This window comes from Rhipicephalus microplus, unplaced genomic scaffold (assembly GCF_043290135.1).
Source record: "Rhipicephalus microplus isolate Deutch F79 unplaced genomic scaffold, USDA_Rmic scaffold_12, whole genome shotgun sequence".
Lineage (NCBI taxonomy): Eukaryota > Metazoa > Arthropoda > Arachnida > Ixodida > Ixodidae > Rhipicephalus > Rhipicephalus microplus.
The window spans coordinates 45,931,534-45,958,153 of NW_027464585.1; the positions used below are offsets into that span (position 1 = coordinate 45,931,534).

The 26,620-nt window shown below is 47.7% G+C and overlaps 1 protein-coding gene across 4 annotated transcripts in view; it reads right to left on the reverse strand.

Annotated features, from left to right (window-relative positions):
• Positions 1-2,587: 2,587 nt before the first annotated feature.
• LOC119166787 (chymotrypsinogen B) overlaps positions 2,588-26,620 on the reverse strand; it is a 1,014,345-nt gene continuing 990,312 nt past the window's right edge. For all 4 annotated transcript variants that reach the window (XM_075882532.1, XM_075882530.1, XM_075882531.1 and 1 more), the window contains one exon: positions 2,588-2,888. In XM_075882532.1, coding sequence (XP_075738647.1) covers positions 2,810-2,888 — 79 coding nt within the window. In that variant the 3' untranslated portion in view covers positions 2,588-2,809. The remainder of the gene's footprint in view (positions 2,889-26,620) is intronic.

Consider the following 26,620-nt stretch of genomic DNA (forward strand, 5'->3'; position numbering starts at 1 on the left):
TTTCTTAAAAGCTTATTTTGCTCACGCATCATGGCTTTTGCAAAGATACAAATATTTTATTCCCTCATCATGCATCTTTAAGAGCCATGAAGACAATTTGTACACAGTATCGCATCTACACAAGATGTGGGCATCCATTCAATCTATACATACTAGTGATTCCCATTAAATTCGGACGTCCAATTTATTTCCACCTAATGAATATGGCTTTGCTTATGTGCGGACATTTCCGAATCATATGGCTTTCTTTATATGTGTCCTTTTCGCATTATTCGGCTTCCCTTATATGAGATTGCCACATGGTATTTCCAAGTATACGGCTTCCGTATTCAAATAATTCCGTATGAGCGGATGCCGTACATACGGAACGTTCCAATAGAGATGCGCAAACGTAACGCCCACAACGCCGGATAACGCAATAAAAACTCCCCATTAGCTGCTTGCGCGACATAGAAAAGTGCAGTAGAGAGGAAGGACACAAGCGCTGCTCCGCGCTTATGTCCTTTTTTGCTTGCCATCTGCGTTGCGCTGTAAGTTGTTTCACGATGAACATTCGCCAACTAGCGAAACTCCCGATAATGCTTTTGAAGTGTGACAGTTTAAGCTAGTTTGTTTGACATGATGATAGTTATGGCGCGAAAACAGAACGACGACCAAGAGACAAGAAGGAGACTAGCGCTCGTCTCCTTCTTGTCTCTTTGTCGTCATTCTGTTCTTAGTCTCCTTCTTGTCTCTTTGTTGTCATTCTGTTCTCGCGCTATAACTATCGTCGCTCTTTTGAGCTGATTGTTTTCTCTTTTTTTACTTTTACTTTTTTTCTTGCTTGGTTTGAGGTATGGGTGGTTTTACTCGCTCTAAGAATATACAGTGTCAATTTTTATGATAAGGAACATGGTAACGCGTGGCATGGTAACTATACATAGCCTTCATAAATTACGGGAAGGCGTTTGATTCAGTAGAAATATCAGCCGTCATGCAGACACTGCGGAATCAGGGCGTAGATGAAGTATATATAAACATTCTGGAAGAAATCTACAGGGGATCAACTGCTACCATAGTGCTTCATAAAGAAAGCAACAGAATACCAATCAAGAAGGGTGTAAGGCAGGGGGACACAATCTCCCCAATGCTATTTACCGCGTGCTTACAAGAGGTTTTCAGAAGCCTAGAATGGGAACAGTTAGGGATAAGAGTTAATGGAGAATACCTTAGCAACTTGCGCTTCGGCGATGACATTGCATTGCTGAGTAACTCAGGGGACGAATTTCAACTCATGATTACGGAGTTAGACAAGGAGAGCAGAAAGGTGGGTCTTAAAATTAATCTGCAGGAAACGAAAGTAATGTACAACAACCTCGGAAAGAAGCAGCGCTTCGAGATAGGTAATAGCGCACTTGAAGTTGTAAAAGACTATGTCTACTTAGGGCAGGTAATAACCGCAGAGCCTAACCACGAGATTGAAGTTACTAGAAGAATTAGAATGGGGTGGAGCACATTCGGCAAGCACTCTCAAATTATGACAGTTAGATTGCCACTATCCCTCAAGAGGAAGGTATATAACAGCTGTATCTTGCCGGTACTTAGCTACGGAGCAGAAACCTGGAGACTTACAAAGAGGGTTCAGCTTAAATTGAGGACGACGCAGCGAGCAATGGAAAGAAAAATGGTAGGTGTAACCTTAAGAGACAAGAAGAGAGCAGAGTGGATTAGGGGACAAACGGGGGTTAAGGATATCATAGTTGAAATAAAGAAGAGGAAATGGACATGGGCCAGGCATGTAGCGCGTAGACAGGATAACCGCTGGTCATTAAGGGTAACTAACTGGATTCCCAGAGAAGGGAAGCGGGTTAGGGGGAGACAGAAAGTTAGGTGGGCAGATGAGATTAAGAAGTTTGCGGGTATAAATTGGCAGCAGCAAGCACAGGACCGGGTTAACTGGCGGAACATGGGAGAGGCCTTTGTCCTGCAGTGGACGTAGTCAGGCTGATGATGATGGTGAACGCGTGGCCTGCGTGCCCCAGCGGCTGCTAGCAGCGCGTTCAAGCGGAAGTGATAGCAACCACAGTCTCTTTTCACGTCATCTCGCGGCGAAAAAAACAACCATTCATTGCTGATATGGAACCAGTGGCAAGATTGCGACACCCCCCGTCCCCCACCTTCGAGGCGATTACGTGAGAGTCAGTTACCGCCTTGAAGGGAGAGTGGTTGCAATCTTGCCGTTTGATATCAGCTATGACTGGTTGTTTTGCTCGCCCCGAAATGACGCTGGAACGCGCTGCCGGCAGCCGCCAGAGCACAGAGGCCACCATCACCATGTTCGCTTTCATAAAAATTCACTCAGTAAGTTGCGGTCAGTCTGCTGCTCATGATGGCAGCTGCTACCCTGATTGGCAGCTGCTACCCTCAGGATGGCAGCTGCTACTCTGCTTGTCGAAATGACTCTAAAACGACGTTATGTGCTCAGAAGTTTCTCATCGATCGCTTGAGGACTCCATTTTCTCATGAACTCTTTGCTTTAGACAAACAGCAGGTGGTAGTGCTAAAAAGAAATATGGTGATAGAACAAGCCAGTACAGTGCTCGCGAAACAGCGTTTCTGCAACTGTTTATTTTTCATCACTTTCTGCTAAACGAAAGTTCATTGCCCCTTCGTGAGAATGTCAGACATTGGCAGACAGCGTACGCTGCGAGAGCCTGGCGAAAGCACTACATGACGCGAATGGTATGGTGTATCCAGGCTAGGTGGGTGCTGACTCGGCTCCAGAAGGAATCACTGCCGACTCCACACAGTGTTCCTGAATCAGTAGACTTCAGGATTGTGTTAGCGACACCTTGTACCGTCCAACTGGTGCCATGCTTGGAACAGAACAACGGACCGCCACTGTCGCCCTACGAGAAAATATACATACACTGACTCGCAAGTTCGAATACTGCCCTTTCAATTGACACCAAAAATTAGTCTGAGTACAAGTAAGCCATTAGAACACTCTAATTCATTTTTGCCACATGTCAGATTGCAGCGGTTTGCACATAAAAAAAAATGTCTGTGAAAAGACAGCGAGAATTCCGGATGTCATCACTCACCGCAACTATTCGTCCCGACAGCACGTTGTGCGCGGTCACGTAAAAGACCCTTTTCAGAATTCGCAAGTGCGCTTCTCTGTGCAGCATCTTTGCCCACGTTACGGCGGCATTTGTCATGCTTCAGGTGGCAATGGCGTTCTAGTCTAACGTGTTGGGCTTCTAAACTACGAGTGTTTATATAAGAAATGCACGGATTGGCCAGATGGTGATACGTGACCAAGTAGAGTGCGCGGTAAAAAACAAGGATGGGAAAAGACAAGAACAAGTGGAGTGTATCAACTGAAGGTTTATTTATCACGCACTGCATTTATATATGACAAAAAGGAAAAAAAGAGAGAAACAAAAGTTATCATTTCTACAAACTACAAATTTCATACACCCGAAGCCTAAGGCAGAATATCTGAATCATTGCACACAAGCGCCATTTGCCAGATATTGCAGCTCTTTATTTAGGAAGGCAACTGATAGTTTTATCACGCTGTCGCCCCGTTCCCGTGTCATTTTTTCTGCTTAAATATTCACGCGAGTGGGTCATGACTACACACTCAACGTCACACCGTATGAACAACCACACAAAGAAAAATAAACACATAGACACCATGGGTGCTCATGGTGTATTTCCATTGCGTACCTTCCGTGCGTGCTCACGCAGGCCCTCACTGAGGTGCCTGCCACTCTGCCCAATGTAGCACACACCACATGATAGCGAAATTTGTATACTACAATTGTGTCGCATCGCACAAACTAGGATTTGTGCCTGACATTGCAGGAGAATTTAGGATTACTGCTTCCACATGCCAGCTTGGCAAGCAGAGAAGGTTTGTGAGGTGCAGAAAAAAATTGGCAGATCCCACGTACAGTGCGAATCGATGATATACGAAGCACGAATGAGTAAGGTTGATATACCGCCCCACCGCGGTGGTCTAGTGGCTAAGGTACTCGGCTGCTGACCCGCAGGTCGCGGGCTCGAATCCCAACTTTGGCGGCTGCATTTCAGATGGAGGCGGAAATGTTGTAGGCCCGTGTGCTCAGATTTGGGTGCACATTAAAGAACCCCAGGTGGTCAAACTTCTAAAGCCCTCCAATACGGCGTCTCTCATAATCATGTGGTGGTTTTATACATTAAACCCCACGTATCAATCAATCAATCAAGGTGTAAATGCCACTTTCGAATCACCACAGCGTTACGAGCTGGAGGTAAATTATGCCATACACGACTTTCGTGTTATGATTATCATGTTTGAAGTGCCGTTTACCTTGGTAATCTATTCACCTCACGTGAGGCCAAATTTAGTATATGGGAGCTACCAAAGCGGCTGCGAGCACGCTATGAGCGTGGTATGTTGTCATCTTCTTACATGACACGCGTGATGATTATCATGTTTGCACCAGGCATATACCTTCGTCATCCATTGACGTCGTGTAACGCCAAATTTGGCGTATGTGGAGCTAGCGAAACAGCCTCGAGTGCATATTTAATGGCGCAATATACTACGTTTTGCTACGTTAGCAAACCACGAGCACTCTATAGTCGGACGCCAAGCGCGACCGGTGCGGCCCGACGGCAACCGGCACGACATGCTGCATTTGGCTACAATGCATTACTCAGACAGCTCGGCGTCTGCTTTTTTGAGACGGATGGACGCCGATTTCTCGGAAACGCGCATGCGTAAAAGCGACGCAGCGAGCGCCTGCGAGTATACGGGAGCCCCGGTGCCTGGCAAGGCAACGCCGGCGAGCACGCGCACCGCGTCACGTCGAAATGTATCCGCGCCTTGACTCTGACCTTTAGTCATGTTCTCACACGACACGCATCTCCTGATTATCATGCTTGTACCAGTCACATACGTTCGTCATCAATTGACGTCACGTAATACCAAATTTGGCATATGTGAAGCTAGCGAAACAGCTGTGAGCGCATCATCAGTGTGGCATGTAGTCATGTTACATGAGATGTCATGATTATCATGTTTGGATGTGTCCTTTGCCTGCGCCGTCCGTTCGCGTCACGTAATACCGAATTTGGTATATTTGAAGCTAGCGAGACGGCCGTGAGCGCATCATGAGCGTTTCATGTAGTCATGTTGTAACATGACACACATCTCATTTTTATTGTGTTTGCACAAGTCTCATACTTACGTCATCCATTCACGTCCAATAATACCAAACTTTGTATAAGTGAAGCTAGTTAAACGGCCACCAGTGCATCATGAGTGTGGAGTGCGGTCATGTTACATGACACCCACCTCATGATTATCATGTTTGCTCTGGTCACATGCATTGGGGATTCATTCACGTACCGTAATAATAAATTTGGTGAATGTGGCGCTAGCGAAATAGCCGACAGCGCACCATGAGCGTGACATGTAGTCATGTTGTTACATGACACGCATGTCATGATTTTCATGTTAGAGTTTGTCGCTTGTGTCCGCCATACAATCATGTTATACCATACCAGTTTTCCAACATGTCATTTGAATGAAACCACCGCAAGAGCAGCAAGACCATGGATTGTATATTTATGAGATTCATGACATACATATCATGATTTTTATGTTATGACTAGACAAATATGCTTGTCATAGAGTAATGTTAATTGTTGATATGTGGGGTATAACGTCCCAAAACCACCATATGATAATGAGAGACGCCGTAGTGGAGGGCTCCGAAAATTTTGACCACCTGGGTTTTTTTAACGTGCACCCAAATCTGAGCACACGGGCCTACAACATTTCCACCTCCATTGGAAATGCAGCCGCCACAGCCGAGATTTGAACCCGTGACCTGCGGGTCAGCAGCCGAGTACCTTAGCCACTAGGCCACCGAGGTGGGGCATAGAGCAATGTTATGCCAAACGAAGTTTGATATTGATACCGTTATCCAAACGGCCAGGAGAGCTAAAAGTCCTAGGCTAGATAAATGTCCTAGATAGATAGATACGCTCAAAGTCGCCGAAGTTCACTAAGAAATGCTTCGCATTTAAAAAACAGCCTGCGCACCCATGCGTTGTGTGACCTTTTTTATTAGGTGTGATAGCTGGTGCTTGTGTAGCGCCTCCATCATCATCACCATTTTCTTAGCCACAGCAACGCGCCTCTCGCGCAGCGCACCCAGCGCATGCCTATAGCTGCTGCTCGAAGAGAATGGGATCACGCGCAGGGCGCGTCAGACGCTGGCAGCCACCGCCGCTGAGCTGCGACCTGAGCAATAAAGTGGCGAATTTCAGCATGCCCATCGACCACCTTCACGACACCATCTAGCGTCTCTCTCTCTCTCTCGCCACACATGTAAAGGATCACCGCAACATTTCGCGCTTGCCTTTGCCCTTTTGATTAGCACTGTCTCCACTCCTGAGCTTTTTCTTCCTTTTTTATGCTTTCTTCCAAAGAAACAAGAAGCGAATCCGGATAGCCAGCTTCTCTCAGATGACCCACTTGATTTTGGAAGCTTGTGGTGATTCGCACACAAGTGTAATGAATAGATGCCGGATTTGTAGACACTAAAAAGTGTCTTTTAGGCACCAAAGTCAGGCAGGTAAAACACTGTTTTATGCCGTCAAAATCAGAATTATAGGGACAATAAACTTCTACAAATTCGAAATACCCCAATACAACGACGTCGGTGACTTGTATCGAAGGCAAGAAGCAGGAAAAAATGATATTGTTTAAGACTGCAGAACGGTACCAATGCTTGAACACAGGCATGCATTTCACAGGCGAGTCACAGTATGTGGTCTCTCGTTTTATTGTCTCGCATTGTGCGTCAAGTTCACCACTGAATTAACATTCTCCCGGGTCTGTTTAGTGTTGTTGTGGCTGGGAACGGCAGCGCTGGGGCAAATAACCAGGCCACTGATACCCTAGAAGAGGGGGATGCTAGGTCGAATCGCGTAGGACCAGCTTCTTCCCTATCGGTGAACACATTGAAGGGCCCCTTACTAGATTTGGGCATTTCGAGGTGACAAGCGTAATGGTGCACTAAGCACTCCCGATCATTTATGTTAAGGTTTGCAAAATTACATGGCGTGAAAAAACGCTGAATTTCTAATGAACGCCTTGCCTTTTTCGAGGGCGTGCGGCTCTATATCTACGGAGTGACGTACAGCAAGGAACGCCGCTACTTTACGCTAAAATTGGTGGGCTGACGTCGCATACCATACGCTCTTCATCAGAAATTCGTTAAACGCTAAATATATCTTAAAACAGATGAAAAAGGTCCAGTCTCCTAATTATATCCTGCATTTTAAACGGTGCACTTTGTCTGTTCTGTTGTGTAGCATGAATGAGGAGTACTTTGGTTTGGGCTGACTGCTTCATACCATTTTGAAAAGGAAGCGCAAAGACAAAGGGAAAAGAAAGACGCCGCTCTTTGTCTCTATGTTTTTCTTTTCTCTGTGTCTTTGCACGGCCCTTTCAGAATCAGTGTAATGAAAGAAAGCTGAAAAAAATTATAAAACACGCAAATAAAATTTCAGCTCATTATTATTTTTATTTTTGTTTTGAATAGCCTCGAGGCGCTATTAACTAATCAGCCCTCATTTCTCGTCCGCCTTAGTGGACCAGTCGCTACGGGGTTCTGCGCTGCTGACCAGAATGCTGCGGATTCGATTGTGGTCGCGGCGGTCACATCTAGATGGAGGCGAAAAAGTAAATGCCCATGTACTGCGCGATGTCAGTGCACATTAAAGAATGCCACATGGTCAAAATTTGCGGAGACCTCCCCTACGGCATCCCTCATGTTCATATCCAGGTTTTTCTACACAAAACCACACATATTACTACTACTACTGCTACTACTACTACTACTACTACTACTGCTACTACTAGCCATTTTGCTTACGTTCGTCTTCTCGTCGTTTCTGCATCGTGCTTTCGCCACCTTTGACAACGCTTAGCTTGTGTTTGGTGCCTCATCTCTGAACGCAGTTTCAGTGGAGTGACGTGGTGTATCGCGGTCATAATACATGATCTTTGCCAGCCTCTACTAAAGTACACGCACTGACTGATCCATACCAAAGAAATTGGTAATACACAACAGAGAACGCCGAAACGACACAACATCGATGGTGTACACGCACGAGTAGGCTGGGGCACGTCATGCACGCGTGACCTTGCTTACGCATGTTTTTCTTGGTGCGTATGCGTCATGCGATTCTCCGGCCCCGATACCAAAGAGAGCAGGGAAGGAGTGTGGGTCGCGATGGCTACATAGGACGAGAGGCATGAATTCAAGCATGCTTCTTCACATCGTGCTTTGGTGGCTCGTAGCGAACCAGTTTGAAAAATTACCGCTGTAGAACGCTTTTCGTTGGGCACGCAAGAACTTCTAGTGTCTGACTACAACTTATTATGTCACCTAGAGACAGGCGCTTAAAAAGTAAATTACAAAAAAACAAAAGCCGCATGCACATCACAATTTTTTACCTGAAGGCGCTGACGCAGATGGGTTACAATGTCAAAGAAAACACGCTTTCATAGACACAAGACACTTTGTTCTCTTTAAGGCCATTTTATTCTTTCATGAAGCTAAAAAAAGAATAGAAAAATCGTAACTGATATGACATTCTGAATTCTTATTTACCGTTGCGCTAACAGGTCGGTTTAGATACATTTATTTTCGAATGTGAGTTTTAGCATGAGCTTTAACTACTATTTAGTTTGACGCAATGATAGTAATTTCCATCCTACTTTGTTTTTCATATTGTTACCACTATCATTTTTAAGAAATGGCTTAGGACAAACTTTGAAGCACTGTTCTAAATTTTTCCATCTTTGCCGCTTAAAGACATATGTCAAGGGATCTCATATCAAGCAAGCGTATTCATGCATATGGCGAATGCATGCTAAATACACCACTGATGGTTAACATGCCGGCACCTGTATCAAGCATTGTTGTATGAAGTATAACAGTTTCGTGATCTTTTCCACCACTGAATCATTAAGAGGATTTCATCAGTGGCCCTCCATGGTTTTTTAATTCGTTCTCCAGCTATCTGCGGCTGCCCAGAAAAATCTGCTGTTCCTTTCCCACCGCAACACCCAAGTCTTCAGAGTGGTTCTTCAGTTCCTTGAGGGCACTGGGCAGTTGTCTGTAGAAGGTGGTCGCCCCGCCGCGGTGGTCTAGTGGCTAAGGTACTCGGCTGCTGACCGGCAGGTCGCGGGTTCAAATCCCGGCTGCGGCGGCTGCATTTCCGATGGAGGCGGAAATGTTGTAGGCCCGTGTGCTCAGATTTGGGTGCACGTTAAAGAACCTCAGGTGGTCAAAATTTCCGGAGCCCTCCACTACGGCGTCTCTCATAATCATATGGTGGTTTTGAGACGTTAAACCTCACAAATCAATCCAGGTGGTCACCACATCCTCGGCTATAGACGTCACTTTTATTTTGCTATCCCATCTTTAATTCTCTCTCCTCCTTCCCCTGCTGACACTGAGACGTGCTTCCCCTTAGGGGCGCAGAAATAGTGTCGTTTGCATTCCTAACGGTCCTTTTCGATTCGCTCGCAGCACCTCAGCTTTGTTTTCATTGAACATTATGGGGTTCCGAAATATCAGTGTTTGCTTTTTTACATGAATAACGGTTTCACACCACGCTCTAAAACAAAATTTGGGCTTGAATAGCCCTGACGTGGGCAATCTTGTGAAAAATAAGCATTCATAGCCACTTATAGGCATTCAGGCACGAACACCCAAAATAGGCATTTATAGGCACAATAAAAACACCATAAATGTTCTTCTTAACCTCTAATTCATGCTCATATATGAAAATGGCACAATAGGAACGCAAGGAACAAAGTAGGCATTATCCTATATTCCGGGTTTTTGTAAAGAATCTGGTTTTCTGTCTTGTACTGCAGGTGTATGAAATTTGTGATTTGTTTCAATGCTAACTTTTTAGATGCGAAGCACTTGTTTCACTAGCCTTTGTAACGCTGTCCATCTGTATCTCCATGCCAACGTGTCACACCACGTTCTCCTCCGCCACGGTTGTTGGAATGATGCTAAGTAGGTCAAGTCGCTGCAGCGAGTTGACGTCACTCTCTCTCTCTCTCTCACACTCCCAAAAAGTACCAGCTCCACCCTACGCAGCTAGGTGGTGTTGTTCTTCTACCCGCTCACAACACACTGCTTCCTCGTTTCACCCTCTCCACCGTCGCAAAGCTTGACAAGACGTTGAATGAAAACACTTTTTCGGATCGTTTCTCTGCGATTAAACTTACAGGAAATCCAATCCGCCTCTTGTGTCTTTGCGTTTCAAAGAAACGTTTACTCAAGTGAACGCTACGCCGAGTTTCGCTTCAAACCGTTCTTCAAGCACCCACGTCAACGCCTGTTCCAGCCAGGTCAACGGCGTGCGCACCACTGCTGCTTCGCATAACGTCATGGTTCCCTTCGGGGAGATGGTTCACAATTTTTGTTTTTCCTGTTTGCCATATGCAAGCGCAGTGTGTGATAAATAATCTTTCAGTTCATAATCTGAGTTTGTCGTTTTCTTTTATCATTCGTGTTTTCTACCGTGCAGCATACTGAAACTAAAACTAAAAAATTTTATTCCGCAATAGAAGCATACTACGATGAGCAAAGGTAAAAGCTGTGAGAACCACTTGAGTAGCCCTCACCCCCTGGTACACAGGGCAGCACAGAAGACGTGCGGCTAAGAACAACAAAAATAGAAGAGGGTTTCACACTGTACGTTAAAAAGATATGAAATGAAATAATGCAATGCAGGCATAAGCAATGTGGTCGCCAGGCACATCAATTAATAAATACTAGTCGGAATTGTTTTATTTCAGTGATATGCTACATATGTCAAAGTTATGTTCCCCAATTGTGTGGCTTAGTAGTGTAGGCAGTTGAAACATTAACAGTTGATTTTCATATTTCGTTCTACATTTTAATATATATCACACTTGAAGTTGACGTACATCATAAACAGGAAAATGTTTCTCTAACCTAGCTAATCAGGCAAACATATTATTATTTTTTTCAATAAACACAACCTATATAAACGACTTGGTTTGTAATCATATATTGACGCTACCTGAATGATGCAGTGTTTTTTAATCATTCGATTGTGTGGTAGTGATGTGGTAATTCTAGGCAAGACGCAAAGCTTTTTTTCCAAGATGGTAAGTTTTCTAACGTTTACAGTGTGAGGGCTGGGCGGGCTAGGCATGAAGGCTGAGAGGCGTTGTGAACGAGAAGAATGCGCTTTATTCGAACATGAAAACGTGCCGACCGCGCCGGAGGCGGGAGCGAGATTGATAAAACGTGACCCCGGCCCTCGCTTGGGCTTGGAGTTTATCTGAGTAAAGGCGCCGCAGGTGGCGCTGCCGATTAGATAGGCCGCTACGCTATAGTGCGCATGCGGGCGCTCACATCCGGCCCCTCCTTGTCTGACCAAGTCCCATTGGTCTAGGAAAGGAGCACTACTTGGTGGCTTCACTGCGAGAGAGAATAGTCCTTCAAGCGCTCGGGTGGGCGCTTTTGGCGGTGAGGTCGCGAGGAGGGTACCGCTGGAGGCAAAACTGCAGGGCCAAGGGAAACTGGTGGTTGAGATAACTCATTGCCAACACTGGGAGAGCCAGATAAGTCACACAAAGGCCACTCTTGGGTTTTCACAATGTAAGGCTCGACATAAGGTGGCACGTAGTGCTTGAGTTGAGAGACGTGCACTATCCTGTCTTGGAGTCGATCACGAGGACCTTGACCAGTTACGCGGCTAACGACAAACGTAACGGGTGTTTTCTGGTTGGTGATTTGGTATATTCCCTTGAATTTGGGTGCCAACTTTCCAGTTCCATCTGCTACAGGCTCTTGGCGGCGCACCCAGACGAACTGGCCGACTTGGAAGGAGTGGTCTCGATGGGACTGATCATATGCTGTCTTCCGTTTCCCTTGTGCTTCCTCGGTATTACTTGCTGCTACGGCCCGGTTCTGAGACAGCATTAGGAGACGGTCTTGTAGGGTCCTGGCTGTGGCGGGACGGTGGCGTTGATATGGGAGCTTGGGGACGTATCCATACAGTAGTTCAAATGGAGAGAAACAGCTGCTGGCGCTATAGCTTGTGTTGATGGCAAAAGCAGCTTCTTCGAGTTTGCTTGCCCAGGAGGTCTGGGCCGTTGGACACAGCTTACGAAGAACGGAGACTAAAGTCCCATTGCTTCTCTCTACAAGACCATTGCTGGCTGCGCGGTATGCCACTGAATAATGAATCTCAGCACCGTGCATGTGCATGAAGTGCTTAAACTGGTGAGATTCAAAGGCTGCTCCATGGTCAGACATGCAGTCATCAGGGCAACCAAAGCGGAAGAACACCGACTGTAAATGTGCTATAACTTCCTTAGCTGATGTTGAAGTTACAGCCGCTGGGACAATGAAACGCGTGGCAAAGTCAATGACATCCAAAATGTACTTCTTTCCTGAAGCAGCCGGCATTGTGATGTGATCAATGGCAATTAAGGCAAAAGGAACATCCGACACTGGCATGAGACCCATTTTGCCAACACTTTTAGATATTGGGCGGTTGTTGCTTTGGCAGATCTGGCATGCTGTGACGTAGTGGGTCACTGAAGACGTAAGGTTTGGCCACCAGTAACGTTCTCTCACTTTGGTCAGTGTCCGGGTTACATCCATGTGGCCTCCACCGTCATGAACAACCTCCAGGACAGCCTGGCGCATCTTTGCTGGCACTACAATAGCTTGAGAACCTGAAGTCGCGTCACTATGGTACAGGATGTCATCAATTATGGCAAGGTCATGGTCCCACGATTCTGAAGATGACAGAGAGCGACGAAGGTCCTGGCACTCTTTGTCTTCTGCTTGCATAGCTGCGAGAGACTGTGTCTGATGGAGGACTGCTGCAGATAATCGTGACAGCATGTCAGCAACCACGTTTTGACGGCCTGGATGGTGCTGCACAGTGAAGTCGAACTCTGTAAGATCCATCAACATGGTCGTAAAACGACGTGAAGGCCTGATGTTGGCTGTTAAGCATGCAACGGTCCAGTTGTCAGTCAACAGGCAAAATTTCTTGCCGAGCAAGTAGTGTCGGAACTTGATCGTAACCGCCCAGTGGACACCAATACACTCCCAAACGTTGCTATGCAACTTCTTCTCTGCGGCCGTGAGTGCACGACTCGCATATTCGATCACAGTTTCTTTTCCACACTGTTTCTGAGAGAGCACAGCACCAATTGCGGTTCCTGAGGCATCTGTTGTGACTGTGGTTTGGGCGTCTGGATCAAAATGGCCCAGTACAGGTGCCTCTGTTAATGCTGTGCGAATTCGCTGAAAGGCTTCATTGCAGTCGCTGGTCCAGGCAAACTCCTCAGACCGTATGAGACTCTGCAACGGTGCTGCTATCCGAGAGAAATTCTTCACAAATCGGCGATAGAAGTTTGCTGTCTGGAGCCATGACAAAACTGCTTTGCTGTTTGCAGGCTGTGGGATTTTCATGATGGCTTCGACTTTGGCAGGGTCAGGCTGCTTGCCGTCCCTGCTCAAAATGAATCCGAGAAACCTGATAGACTTCAAAGCAAACTTACACTTGTCAAGTGAAACTTTGAATCCACTGGCAAGGAGTGCACCAAGTACTTCGTCGAGTAACCTTGCAAACTCGTCAAAAGTTGGCGCAAAAACCAGAACATCATCCAAGTACACCCGCACACCGCACTTTGGGCAATGGGGCTGCAGGTTAGCAAAAATTGACTGCATGGCTCGCTGGAAAGTGGCAGGTGCGTTCTTCAGCCCAAATGGCATGCGGGTCCACATAAAGGTGCCATAGTGGGTCACAAAAGCAGTTTTTGCCCGGTCTTCCTCACGAACGCGAACTTGCCAGTAAGCAAACTTTAGGTCAAGGCAGGCGAAGTACTGTGACCCAGCAATGTCATCCATGATGTCATCCGCATGTGGAAGTGGTTGCACGACGTTCACAGTCATCTTGTTTAGGGGCACATAGTTAACACAAAGGCGCTTCTTGCTACCTCGGCTGACAACCACTGCGGGGAATGCCCAAGGTCCTAAGGCTGGTAGAATGATGCCTTGCCGAAGGAGTGTGCTTATTTGAGCCTCAAGAAAACGACGGTCTGCAGCAGAGTAACGGTAAGGGGATCGACTGTATGGCACAGCATCGGGAAGAAGGTCGATTGAGTGTTCAACACCCTCGTACAGACCTAAGTCATCCTCTTCACGAGCGAATACTTCAGCGTGCTTCGAAAGAATGCTCGTGATTTCCCGTTGTTGATGTGCTGGCAAATGGCTACCAACCTGAGCGGCAGGCAAGGATGGGTCAATGCAAACCTCTATTGTTGAAGAAGCACCTCGCCTGCATTCAGAAGACGGGCCGTTGGTGTTTGAAACCTCATATTGACAAGATAGTGCTAACCACGGGGGTTCATCTGGGCCTGGGAGTGGCATTCGCTGGAGGCCTGCTGAGCTGTGGTGTCCAGATACATGGTAATTGAAAGATGACCCCTGGATCATAACAGCGTTCGACATCCTGGGCAACAGTCGCTCATAGCACCGCACACTTGTTCCTGTGGTGGGATGACGAATTTCAGTTGGCATGGGTGGCTGGAACACCAACTGTGCGTGACTGGCAGCAAACCAGTCTTCCCCCAATATAAGTGGCATGGCATTGTTATCGAGGACGGCGGCTTCCACCAAACCGGTGATGGGTCCCACAGAGATCTTCAAGCAGATAGCACCAGCAGGAGCCACTGTCGTTCCTCCAACGACAACTAGAGGGGGTCTGGTCCAGGGCAGGAGGGGCAAAGATCTGACAAGGTGACGAGAAACAAGTGTCACCTTGGAACCACTGTCTGGAAATGCGTCCACTTGGCCGCTTCCAGCAATTGTGGCGTTTACAAGGGCGCATTGGACCAGCGATCCATCAAGGGTCTCGGAAAGTGTGCTGTGAAGAGCTGGCGAAGGATGCGTTGTAGACTGTGTGGCAGTAGCTCTGGATGGGCACTTTGAAGCTAGATGTCCTTTTTGGCGGCATTGAAAACACACGGCTTCGGCCAAGTTCTGGCCAGAACGGTAGGCAGGAGCGCCGTGCCTCGTAGAGATGGTCAGGTACCGAGCCTCTTGTTGGTCTGGTGGTAGGGCTGCGATTCGCTGCGGCTGTCTTGTTTTGTCTGGTACCGCCTGAACATTCGTGCCCTCTTCACTGTGGTGGGGCACCTGTGGGCTTGGCATTACTAGTTTGGTGCTTGAATACCCTGGGCGTGGGAGTCGACGAGACAAGTGGCTCAATGTTTGGTCAAGCTGCGTTACGATGTCCATATAGGCGGCGACGGTTTCTGGCCGTTGTGCTGCTATAGTAGTGGCCAGGTTCTCGTCGGAAATGCCCTGAAGGGCGTACTCTATGCGCTGAGTGTCGGTAAGAGTGACTGGGCATCCCGAAATGAGCTTCAACTTCGCCAAAGAATAGTGGACCAGGTTCTCTCCGTGCGCTTGCACGCGACAAGTAACAGCTTGTTGCCACTGTAGTAAGGTTTGCTTGGCGCTGAATTGATCCAAGAAAGCTTGCCTGAAGGCGTCCCAGGTGGGACACTGACGGCCAATGACTGCTTTCCAATCCGCGGCTGCTCCACGGAGCTTTCCCAGAGCGACGGCGAGTACGGTTGAAGGCTCCCACGAAGCTAGGTTTCGAGTTCGTTCCAACTCTTCAATCCAGTGGGACGCTGAAATGCTGCCGTCTCCATTAAATGTAGGAAGCGATGCGGACAGGTCTGGAAGGGTCGTGACCTGAACTGGCGCTGCAGCGCGTTGTGACACTTGAAGGAGCTGTTGAAGTAAACCCGTCAGCAACTCGGTACTTTGGGCTGCATCGAAGCTCGAAGGAAGCGGCGTAGTGTTCGGGCGCTGGCTGGACGCTGAGGAATCTGGGGAAGGCGACAAAGGCGTCATTGAGCGGTTTTGGGCTATATCGGCGAGGAGACGATTGATCACTTCTTCCTTCGGCCCCGTAGCGTCCAGGTTTCGGCGAACCAACTCTTCACGGAGGAAGTCTGCTGTAAAGCCGGCGAGGTCCTCAGGCGTAGCCTCGTTCCAGTTCACAAGCGGCATGGCGTTCACAAGAAATTAGCAGAAGGAGCACAAGACTCACGAGAGACGAAAAAGGCGGGCAGGTCAAGTTGGTTCGGCTCTGCAGGCGAGCTACTTCATCGGGCGGGTGGGCGTCAGCACGACGGTCGGCGAAACAAAAGGCAAAGGCACGAAATGACTCGGACGAAGCGGCCGAAAGGCGTATCGGGCGGCGGACGGTAAACACAGGACGGAGCGCCGCGCGGCTAGTCCGGCGGATCACTTCACGAGGCGGGCAAAAGGCGACGTTCCAGGCATGGTTCGGAGTCGACTGCGCCAGTTGTGAGGGCTGGGCGGGCTAGGCATGAAGGCTGAGAGGCGTTGTGAACGAGAAGAATGCGCTTTATTCGAACATGAAAACGTGCCGACCGCGCCGGAGGCGGGAGCGAGATTGATAAAACGTGACCCCGGCCCTCGCTTGGGCTTGGAGTTTATCTGAGTAAAGGCGCCGCAGGTGGCGCTGCCGATTAGATAGGCCGCTACGCTATAGTGCGCATGCGGGCGTTCACAACAGTTGTCGCTGTGGCCCATACAAGAAAAGAATAATGCACTAAAGAAGAAAACTGTGAGTCATGAGCACGCGGCGGCATGGTGTAACGCCACTTGTACGCCTGCGCGCAGCGTCGACATTCGAGCCTAAACCTAGCACCGGGTGATAAGAACACTCTCGCCCACCAAAAGATAAAAAAACTGTGCGTGGCAGCCAACGCACGACCACCCAACAGCCTATCGTTAAAGCTTTTTTCCTTGAAGACAAATCGCAATATCACGCCATCCTTGCAGAATTTCCTGACCTGACACGACCTAGCGGGCGTCCCCGGGAGGGATGCCACTCAACCGTGCATTACATACGCACCATTCCCGCCCCCGCAGTCTCTTGCCGTGCCCATCGCCTTGCCCGAGACCGCTTTCGAATTGCCCAAGAAGAGTTTGAAGCGATGCTTTGCGAACGTACTGCCCACCAATCGGTGGGACCTTACGCCCCACCACTTCATTTATTGCGTGAGAGGATTGATGGCTGGCGGCCCCGTGGAGACTATCACGCCCTCAAAACCCGTACCATTGCAGGCAGGTACCCCGTTCGTCTAATACAGGATTTTTCCCACCGCTTACACGGCAGCATCATATTCTAAGTTGTCGGCCTGGTCTACACACAAATGCCTGTGAACCTTGATGACGTCCAGAAGACAACAATCATCATGCCCAGCGATTTGATCGAATTTCCTTCCACGAGCTTGGGCCTCCGCGATGCAGTACAATTATTCCAACCTTTGATCGGTGAGGTCGTTCGTAGCCTAGACTTCTGTTTAGTCTACGAGACGACATACTGGTTTTCTTCCCCAATAAAAAGGATCACCACCGACACCTTAGACAAGTGTTTCAACGTCTTGAAGACCCCGGCTTACTCATAAACGTCCAAAAGAGCACGCTTGGCGCCCTGGCGTCGCGTTTCTTGGCCATTGAATTTTTTCGGAAGCGACTACAGCGTTGCCTGACCACATCTTGGTCCTAAAGAACTACGCACGGCCCGTAACCGCGAAAGACCTTCACCGTTTTCTGGGCATGCTCAACTTTTATAGGCGCTTCGTGCCTCAAGCGGCCACATACCAGGCCCCTCTCTATGACTTGCTGGCTGGCATGCGAGGTGACAATCCTGTGAATTGGACACCACTTCTAGTTCAATCATTCCAAGACTTGTAAGGCTGCCCTCTGTAACGCCACTCAACTTTCACACCTGAAGGCGGTGGTGGTAGAGGTATCTACAGTGGTGCTAGAGGTGGTGGTGCATCTACGGTGATGCTAGAGGCATCTGTGAAAAGGCCCAAAAGGGACCTTTTCACAGATGCCTCCAGCACTACTGTCGGAGCCTGCCTAATGCAGCGCGTGGGCTTGAACTGGTGCTCGTTAGCATTTTTTTAAGAAACTCTCTAGCCCGAAAACAGCCTTGTGTACAGGCATCGCCGACAAATCATGAGCCCCTGTCGAGACAACATGGCCAGCCTACTACAGAGAGCTCCCCGCCATCTGCGAAGCTATCTAACACTTTGCGATATTCTCGAGGCACAGCACTCCATCATCTACACCGACCACAAACCTATCACTTTTGCCTTCTCGCAACGACGCGAAAAACTGCCACCGGTCCAACAGAACCAACTGTCATTTATCGCTCAGTTTACCACCTATATCCAACACATCAGCGCAAGTATACTGTTATGACTGACGCACTCTCGGGCGTCTCCGCCATCGAGCTGCCATTCGTTAGCACCGACACCCTCACCAACGCTCCGAAAATGGACACCGGATTTCAGAAGCTCCTCCAAATTGGCTCCTGTCTTCAAATTTAACAAGTCGCCGTCACGAGGACACTCTCTACTTTCATATATACACCGGCCGAGTGAGACCATGTGTCCCTGCGCCGCATCACCGCAATGTTTTCAACCAGTTACACAACCTCAGTCGCCCCAGCACCCGCGCTTCTGCCCGCCTTGTGACTGACAGATATGTTTGGCCCTCAATACAACGAGACTGCGCACATGGGCACGCACGTGCATTTCATGTCGGTGTGCTAAAATCACTCGGCATGTCACCCCCCTCCCGCTCGCGATATTCTTCCTGCTATAGAAACGGTTTCAACACGTCCACATTGACATCATTCGCCTCCTTCCACCGGTTGGGCCTTATCACTACTGCCTCACCGCCATCAATCGGTACATTGTCCCGAAGTGTTGCCACTTGAAAGCATTACCGCAGAAGACGTCGCCTCGGCCATCTTCACCGAAGTGTGAGATTGGGCTAGTTGGTAATGCATTATTTAACTTCTCAGTGCCAAAAACTTCCGACAACTAACACAAGGGACGAGGACGTGGTTTCTTGCAGTCCCTTTTGACTTTTGGTTTTGTTTTTTTGTTTTTGTGGTTTCTTTCTGCTTAAACAAGTGATCTTATCGTTTTTGTAACATATATACGAGCGTTAGAGTATCATTATTAAATTTAGTTTAAAGTCTGCGCTCGTCCTCGTCTCTTGTGTTTGTCGTCGGAAGTTTTCTGCGCTTAGAAGTTTAATAATGCATCTTCACTGGCTGATTTTCCCGGCTCGGCACACCTCGTCGCGTCCCGACCGATCAAGGACGCAGTTCGAGCTTCAGTTCTTCTCCTCGGGCTTTTCGCCGGGTTTGAACACTCACGGACTACCAGCTACCACCCCTACGCCAACAAGATGATCGAGCCAGTGCTCGAGCGCTTTCAACACCAGCTCAAGGCAGCCATCACGTGCCACCACAACGCAGTTTGGCTAGAGGATCTGCCAGCCATCACTCTTGGTCTGCGTGCCACCTTCTCACCAGACATGCAAGAAACGCCTGCAGAACTTGTATATTGAGAGCGGCTTCGCCTACCTGGGTAACTTCTCTCCGCTTCGACTCCGGCCAACCCCAGCTCAGACCCTACAAACGCTCTCGCCCGGCTGCGTCACACAATGACCTCTCTCCGCCCGTCACCAGCAGCACGTCACACCTGGCCAACCTTGTTCGTGTCCGAGTACTTGGCAAGGTGCTCGCACGCCTTTCTCCGCGACGACACAGAACATGCGCCGTTTTAACCACCTTACTCCACACCCTACAAAGTCATCCGCCGCAAAGACAAAACATTCACCCTTCAAATCAGTGGGAGGCACGTTCGCGTCTCCATCAACTGTCTGAAGCCATCATGCATTATCTCCGAGAAAACTGCCGACTCCTGTGCGCCTCCAGTAAATCATCCAGAACAGCATCCAACGCCTCGACCCGCGCCCTACATCACACGCTTCGGGTGCCAGGTGCACGTCCCCAATGCTCTTTAAATCTGAGGGCACCTATCTGCGGGGGGGGGGGGGGGGGGGCGGCACGGTGCGACGCCGCTTCTACGCCTGCACGCAGCGTCGACACTCCTCAACCGAGCGCCGGATAAGGAAACTCTCGCCCACCAAAAGATACAAAAGCTATGTGCGCTGCCGCTATCGGGCAGTTGTCGCTGTTACGTCTTTTAGTGTGGGCGCATTAAAGTTATGTGTACCATTACGCAAGTTCACAGAAACAGGGAAGTAGTAGCAATGGTGGTGTATAACACCAATTTTCCGAGATAGTTGAGTAATAATATCTTTGTAGCATAATTTTATGACTAATAAAATTGAAGTCTTTTGAAATATAAGAATAATACCGAGTACCATATTTCAGGATTCAAAAGCTTCTAAAATGTATTCTTTTTTCCAGTAGCGCGAGCTCAGCAGATTTATTTTGCCGGAAGCCATACTGTGCTGAAATAATCAAGTTGAACTTGTCAGTAAAAGAGGTCAAACGTTTCAGAATTTTCTCCAGACACTGCGAGAAGACAGGTAGAATCAATATAGGACTAAAGTTAGACATGTAATTTATCGGACACGTTTTATACATAAGGGTCACTTTTGCTGTCTGCATGTTTTGCGGGCAATGTCCTACGCGCAAACGTATGTTAAAAATGTATGTTAAACAGGGTGATAGTATGTCAATAACATAATAAAGATGTTTATTTAAATATTGTCAGTGTCAGTGGATTTGCTAATCAGAGTGTAAAAATGTCGCTACTTATTCAGCCTCTAAAATTGGCTCTTGAAGTATTGTTTGGTTGTTTCAATTATTCGGGTATTTTGAAGCAGTACTACTGGTGGTGGTGCGAAGAACTGACAAGAAGAAATTCTTAAATGCATCAGCTAAATCAGGCCCTTCAATTTTTTCACCATCTTTTACAGCTTTTGTTAATGCCTCCAGTGGGTTACTAAGCGTACTGTTATGTGCCTTTGAAACGTTTTCCGTACGACCTTGATTTGAATGGAATAGGTTGAAATAATATAGTTTCTTTTCTTCACAAAGAGATTTGGTGACAAAAGTTGGGGTGTTGTTTAAGTGCTTTGACGGCTTCAGGTGACTGACGATAAACGGCTTGAACAATGTGTCCCGGTTTCTTATAGGCTTAAAACATTACTGAATGCAGGAACAGCGCAACCTAGAAGTAGTTTCTTCGTAACTACAAAAGCGTAGTTACGGAGTAGTTACTTCGTAACTACGCTTTCGTAGTCACGAAGTAACTACTTCTAGGGTGCGCTGTTCCTGCATTCAGTTATGTCCTACCAACTTGCCCAAGCTTCCACGCTTCATAACTTAAAACATTATTTGCCCAAGGTTTCCAAGCTTTTAGATGTTTAATTGACATTAGAGAAAAACAATCAAAATATTCCTATTGCAATAAACAGCATTCCCAGCGAAATGCCAGTACGTTTTTCGGCACTGGTACACGCTGGTATTTGCTGGTACTTCACTGGCTGCACTGGGAAATAGCTGTGTCGCACAGGTAGTGGCACTGGCTTTACCGCTGTGATGTTGGTGCACGCTGGGAAGCACTAGAAGCGCTGAAATTTTCATTGGAAAGCGCTAGTGAATACTGGAGCACGTACTGTTTCTACCAGCGAAGCGTGCGCATTTATATGCGTGTGCCGTGATATGCTTCGGTGTCGTTGAATACAAAACGCTTGATTCAACGGCACGGATAGATGCTACACTAAGAGATCTCGAGCATACGCAATCTTTGTGGTGCACGTGCGTATCACAGCAATTAAAGTACCTTTTTCACATGCCCCCGCGTATATTGGTCATATTTGCATCAGTCGTGCATTGCTATAGCGATTCCATGTTGCAGCGTTTATGAGCCAGGAGCTGGACGCCACTCCTAACAGAAACAGGAAATTTTTTATGCCACCAAGTTGACTAAACGTAAAGGAGCTCTCGCGAACGCTTCGGAAGGTTTCGCAGCAAAGGCGAGAGAAACAGCTATCTTTCAATTTCGTCACACCGCATAAATGAATGTCTCGTCATGCTTATCCTTCTACTTACTTCAGGTAACAGTTAGAAATGTCTCGAAGCTCAAATGCAAGAACTTTAGCAATCCCAACTCACCGCGTCGAGAGTGGTTTTACCTAGTGTCCGGCCCAGCAAGCATTAGGCCGATCGTGTCGACCGCGTAGGTGTACATGTTACTGGTGCTTCTTTCTTCGTGTGCACACAACTCTAAAATGTGAGAAAAAATCTATAGTTTAGACATCCATGAACTTATATCAACTATTTTGCTTTGTGTCAATGTCCACACAAGCAATGCTGACGATTGTTGCATCGCGCTTTCAGCTATGCAGACTGTCACCGAAAGCTGCCGGCCGCACTTGGCTGTGTTGCGACTGGGGTTCACGGCACAGGAGATCCAGGATCAAGATGTCGAGGCAGGAGGAAGTTGAACTTCGTATAGGGGGTTTATTCACATTTTATACATGGCACTGGCTCCTTGTCCCAAAGCTCTACATTGAGAGCTCTACATTGAAAAAGGCTGTCTATTGAAGAAGCTCCGTGAACCACTCTGAGCAGCCCGCGAGGGCTGAATAAATACAGTCCCATCCCCCAAGAATGCTATATCGGGGAATAGGCCCATACGGCAATGTCTAATAACATGTCGCGCAGCACACACCAGTGTCATTATGCCGGTACAACCCGCAACAAACACACACACACAAATACACAAATGGGACACGTGTATGGTCCCGGCGATGCTGCGTCCTCCGGTGGATCTTGCTTGAGCGGCGTGAAACGAGTCTGTCATCTCGCTGCTCAGGCCGACTACCCATGCTTTGTCGAACGGCTGTCGCGGTCAAGGCGCCTCCGATGGTCCAAGCCTGGACATCTGGTGCTGATTTGAGGGTCGGCGGCTCATAAGTCAGAGACGCACAGCGTGATTGTCTGTTGTCCATAATCAGCGGAAGCTCGACATTGTGCCTTTTACCTGGGTACGAAGACGCCATGTGTCGCATCTCTGCGCGGACCGGAAGGACAGCGGTGCTCAGTAGAGCATTTTCAGCCACGCAGCGTCCAGCACACGGAAACAGCAGGGCGTGCTCTTTATCTCCACAATAGGAGGCGGCTGCCTTTCTCACGTTTTGGTGGCCGCGGCAAAAGGGTGGCCCGCCAAACGCAATACCTGGTACTTCTCTGACTGATAAGTGGGAACACACAATTCCCAGTTGTCAATTTGGTACGCCTTCGTGAACGACTTCCAAGCATGCGTTTGCAGCGGATCGCATTAGTATTTTTTGGGCTTTTTTAGTTATTGCATAGATATAACTGAAAATCTGTACTTTGGCACGCCCGCTGTATGCAGCCAGCGGGCGTGCCAGAAAAAACAGCTGTCGCTTGATATCTCCACTCCGGAAATGCATGTCTGGCAATGATTGGCCTTCTGCTTACTTCAGGTACAGTTTAGATAACAGTTAGAAATGTTGCGAAACTCAAATGCAGAAACTTCAAGCATCACAACTCAACTGCGTCAAGAGCGGCCTAAGTACTTGTGAACGACCAACATGTACATAGAACGTGGGTGCATAACAGTTCTTCACTGTCAGGAGTCACTTCTTAAAAATGGCATAGTCTGGTCATGTGAACTAAGAATACCGAATGACTTTCAGTTGTTAAGGTCTGTACTAGAACTGTGCCCTCTAAAGATCGCCAGCTCTGGCCCCGGAGTGTGTTGAATATTAGAAGAAGGGCGTTGATGGACGAGCGTGCGGAGCGTGCGGCAGAGGACTGGACTGATGTGTACCGGCCGAGAATGGACACGTTTATGCAAAAGTGCTCTGGGCAATAATGTCACCCTGTTCTTTGTCCTTCTAACAAGGAGACTTCCTTTTTTCTACAGGCTGTTTCTAGTAATCTTTACTACAACTTTTGCAGTATTCCTAGCTTATGTTTAGGTACGACCTTATATACCCATTTTTATTGCAAGCGTCGTATGATGCCAATGTGATGGGTTCAGGGACCAAGTCAAGCTGTGCAGAGCAGCTTTTAGCCCTGAAGATCGTCCAGAATGTACCAGCAAACTAAACTTTGACTGTGAAGTGAGTGGCCGCCACTAGTTGTTCATACTGCATAACAGGAAAGCTAGTGTTACAATTCTGAAAACAGGTCCATCTTGGTGGGGAACGCAGTTTAACATGATGACACGATAGGAGAGACCAGGGGGGTGGCCAGATTTTTTTTTCGGGGAGGGGGGTCTCACCGATCCGACTGAGGGGGGGGGGGAGGGTTGTACACTGGCATCAGCATTCCTCTGTAATGTGACTATTGGCGGTAGTTAGACAGCTTGTGCACATGTACATCAAAGTCATGAGACCCCCTTCCTCTTTTCGTGCGCATGCTTGTGACGAGAGTAAGTAAAAGTAAAGTAATTGCAGTTAAATACAATAAACGACAGGTACAGTGACCGTTTCAAGCGACGGCCTCTCGTCGCACCATTGAATGGACTAATCTTCTAAAATGCGTCTTGCGATGACCTGCCCAATCGGAGAAGACATCGTCAATCTCTGTTAAGTGTAGATGGCGTAAATGATGTAGTCCTCGTTGTGATAAATTGCATTTGACATGTCAAGAACGGCTGAACGAGGAATGAGAGATCTACGCAGCGTGTTTGAGATGCGAAGCAGCTTTTCGACTAGTTTGTGTAACACTGTCCCTCCGTCCACACCCCCTCCCCTGGCTGCAGGTGTTGGGGCGGCACCAAGTAGGTCATATTTTTCCTCGCAGTGTGCGCGTTGACGTCACTCTCTCCCTAGTCAGTCACCGCGTGCGATCTTTCTCTCTTCACTATCTCCACCACTCGCCAGACTCGAACTCATTCCTCACGTGGGCATCATAAAATGAAGAACCAATTTAGACAAGGAAAACAGTAGCCTTGACAACAGTACGCAAGATAAGTATCGGTGGCACACGAAACTGCCGAGGACAACCAAGAGATAGCGCTGAGCCAACAAAAAGCGGGAAACAAAATTTGTTGCTTTTTTTGCTTTCCTAGGTAGAAAAAGAGCAAATGGCTGCCTTTTTTTAGTTCGTAGCACGTGCGTATGCGCCTACGCGGTTGCCTTGGCTTATTGTTTATTCTGTGGCTAATATTTTGAAGCAGACGTGCTCGAAAAAGGCTGGAGCTCGTGCAGGGCTAAGGGTATCTCGTTATCTTTCGCCCGCTTATTTTAAGTGTTTTGTAATCACGCCTATTCAAATCAATCACTGGTTATTGACACTTTTAATTGTCAATTTTCGCATGTTAAATTTGTTTCTCGTGAATCCAGCCACTCATCTTTCAGAATCAATTTGAATTTGAGCGTTTCGGGAACATAGTAGTTTTTGACAGACCTTTGCACGTACCAGTGTGCGTGCGTTGTTGGAAAAGTGCGAACTTCAGAGAAGTGCGTGCCCCTCATGATTATGCTACAGTAACATCAAAGTTCTGTAATGAAACTAACTTTTCTAAGCCAAATATCTAATTAAACTACAGCTCCACAGTTTGACCATGTTGAGCAGTAGTAATAGCCAGAAATTTATGTGAGTTATTCAATAGAGAGCTGTTTACAAAAATCGGGGAAAATGCCTTCTACAAAAAATATTTCCGAAGGTAAGCCGCATGTTTAAAGTGTCGAGGTAGCGTTCTCTGACAGTTTGCAGCAGCTTTGGTTTGGCTTGCATCATTATATTAGACAGAGGGTTACATATAGTGTCACTACTCGCTCATATGACGTCGTCGTCACGCGCACGGGTGTGAATTAGTCCTGAAAAACACGCTGCTCGAAACTGCTTTGCCACCTCATCTGAATAGAGTGAGGGCGAGCTTAGAGTTCGCGGATGCCAGCACCTCAGCTTCAAGTTTTATGGCGACGATGTTTTGTGTAAGTCTGAGACATCCACAGCCATTCACGGGTTCGTTTTGTTCAAATCCTCAGGTTGTCTCCTCCAGTGCAAGTGCGTATAGGTTCTGGCCTTTGTGACATTCTTATACCTATTCTGGGTTCGTGCGCGGTCCACACTTCGCTGGGGCGCGGTAAGCTAGTGCTGACTGCAGAGCATCTCCTAACGATAAGAAGGCCCCCCGGAGCACATCTTTGCCCTGACTTCAGAGCAGTGTGGAACGTTTTAGAACATCACGCAATATTGTCCTTTTTTCTTTGCGATATACGCAAAACGGCAAAGGAATATGCTTGAAAGCATATATTGAAACACCAAGCTATACGGAGTGAGGTGGCTCATGAAAAGAGGTGACGTAGGATGAAATATCGAAGTTCATTGAAGATCTCATTTATAGAGGAATGATTCACATCACGTGTATTCATCGATATTAGAACATCTGAACACCCTTGAGGCAGGACAACGAAAATTTACTGAATCAATAAACCTCTACCAAAGTACAAGACAGCGTGACGTGACCGGTGCACGTGCAAGGCGGTGGTTTGCAAAACACTACTACCGGTGGCTGAATGGGGTGCAATCACTCGGGCCTTGGGGCAAGTTATTTCTCTTTTTTACAGCTTAATCTTCATCTCACCGTGGCTACATTAGCTCTGCTATGTGTCAGAAA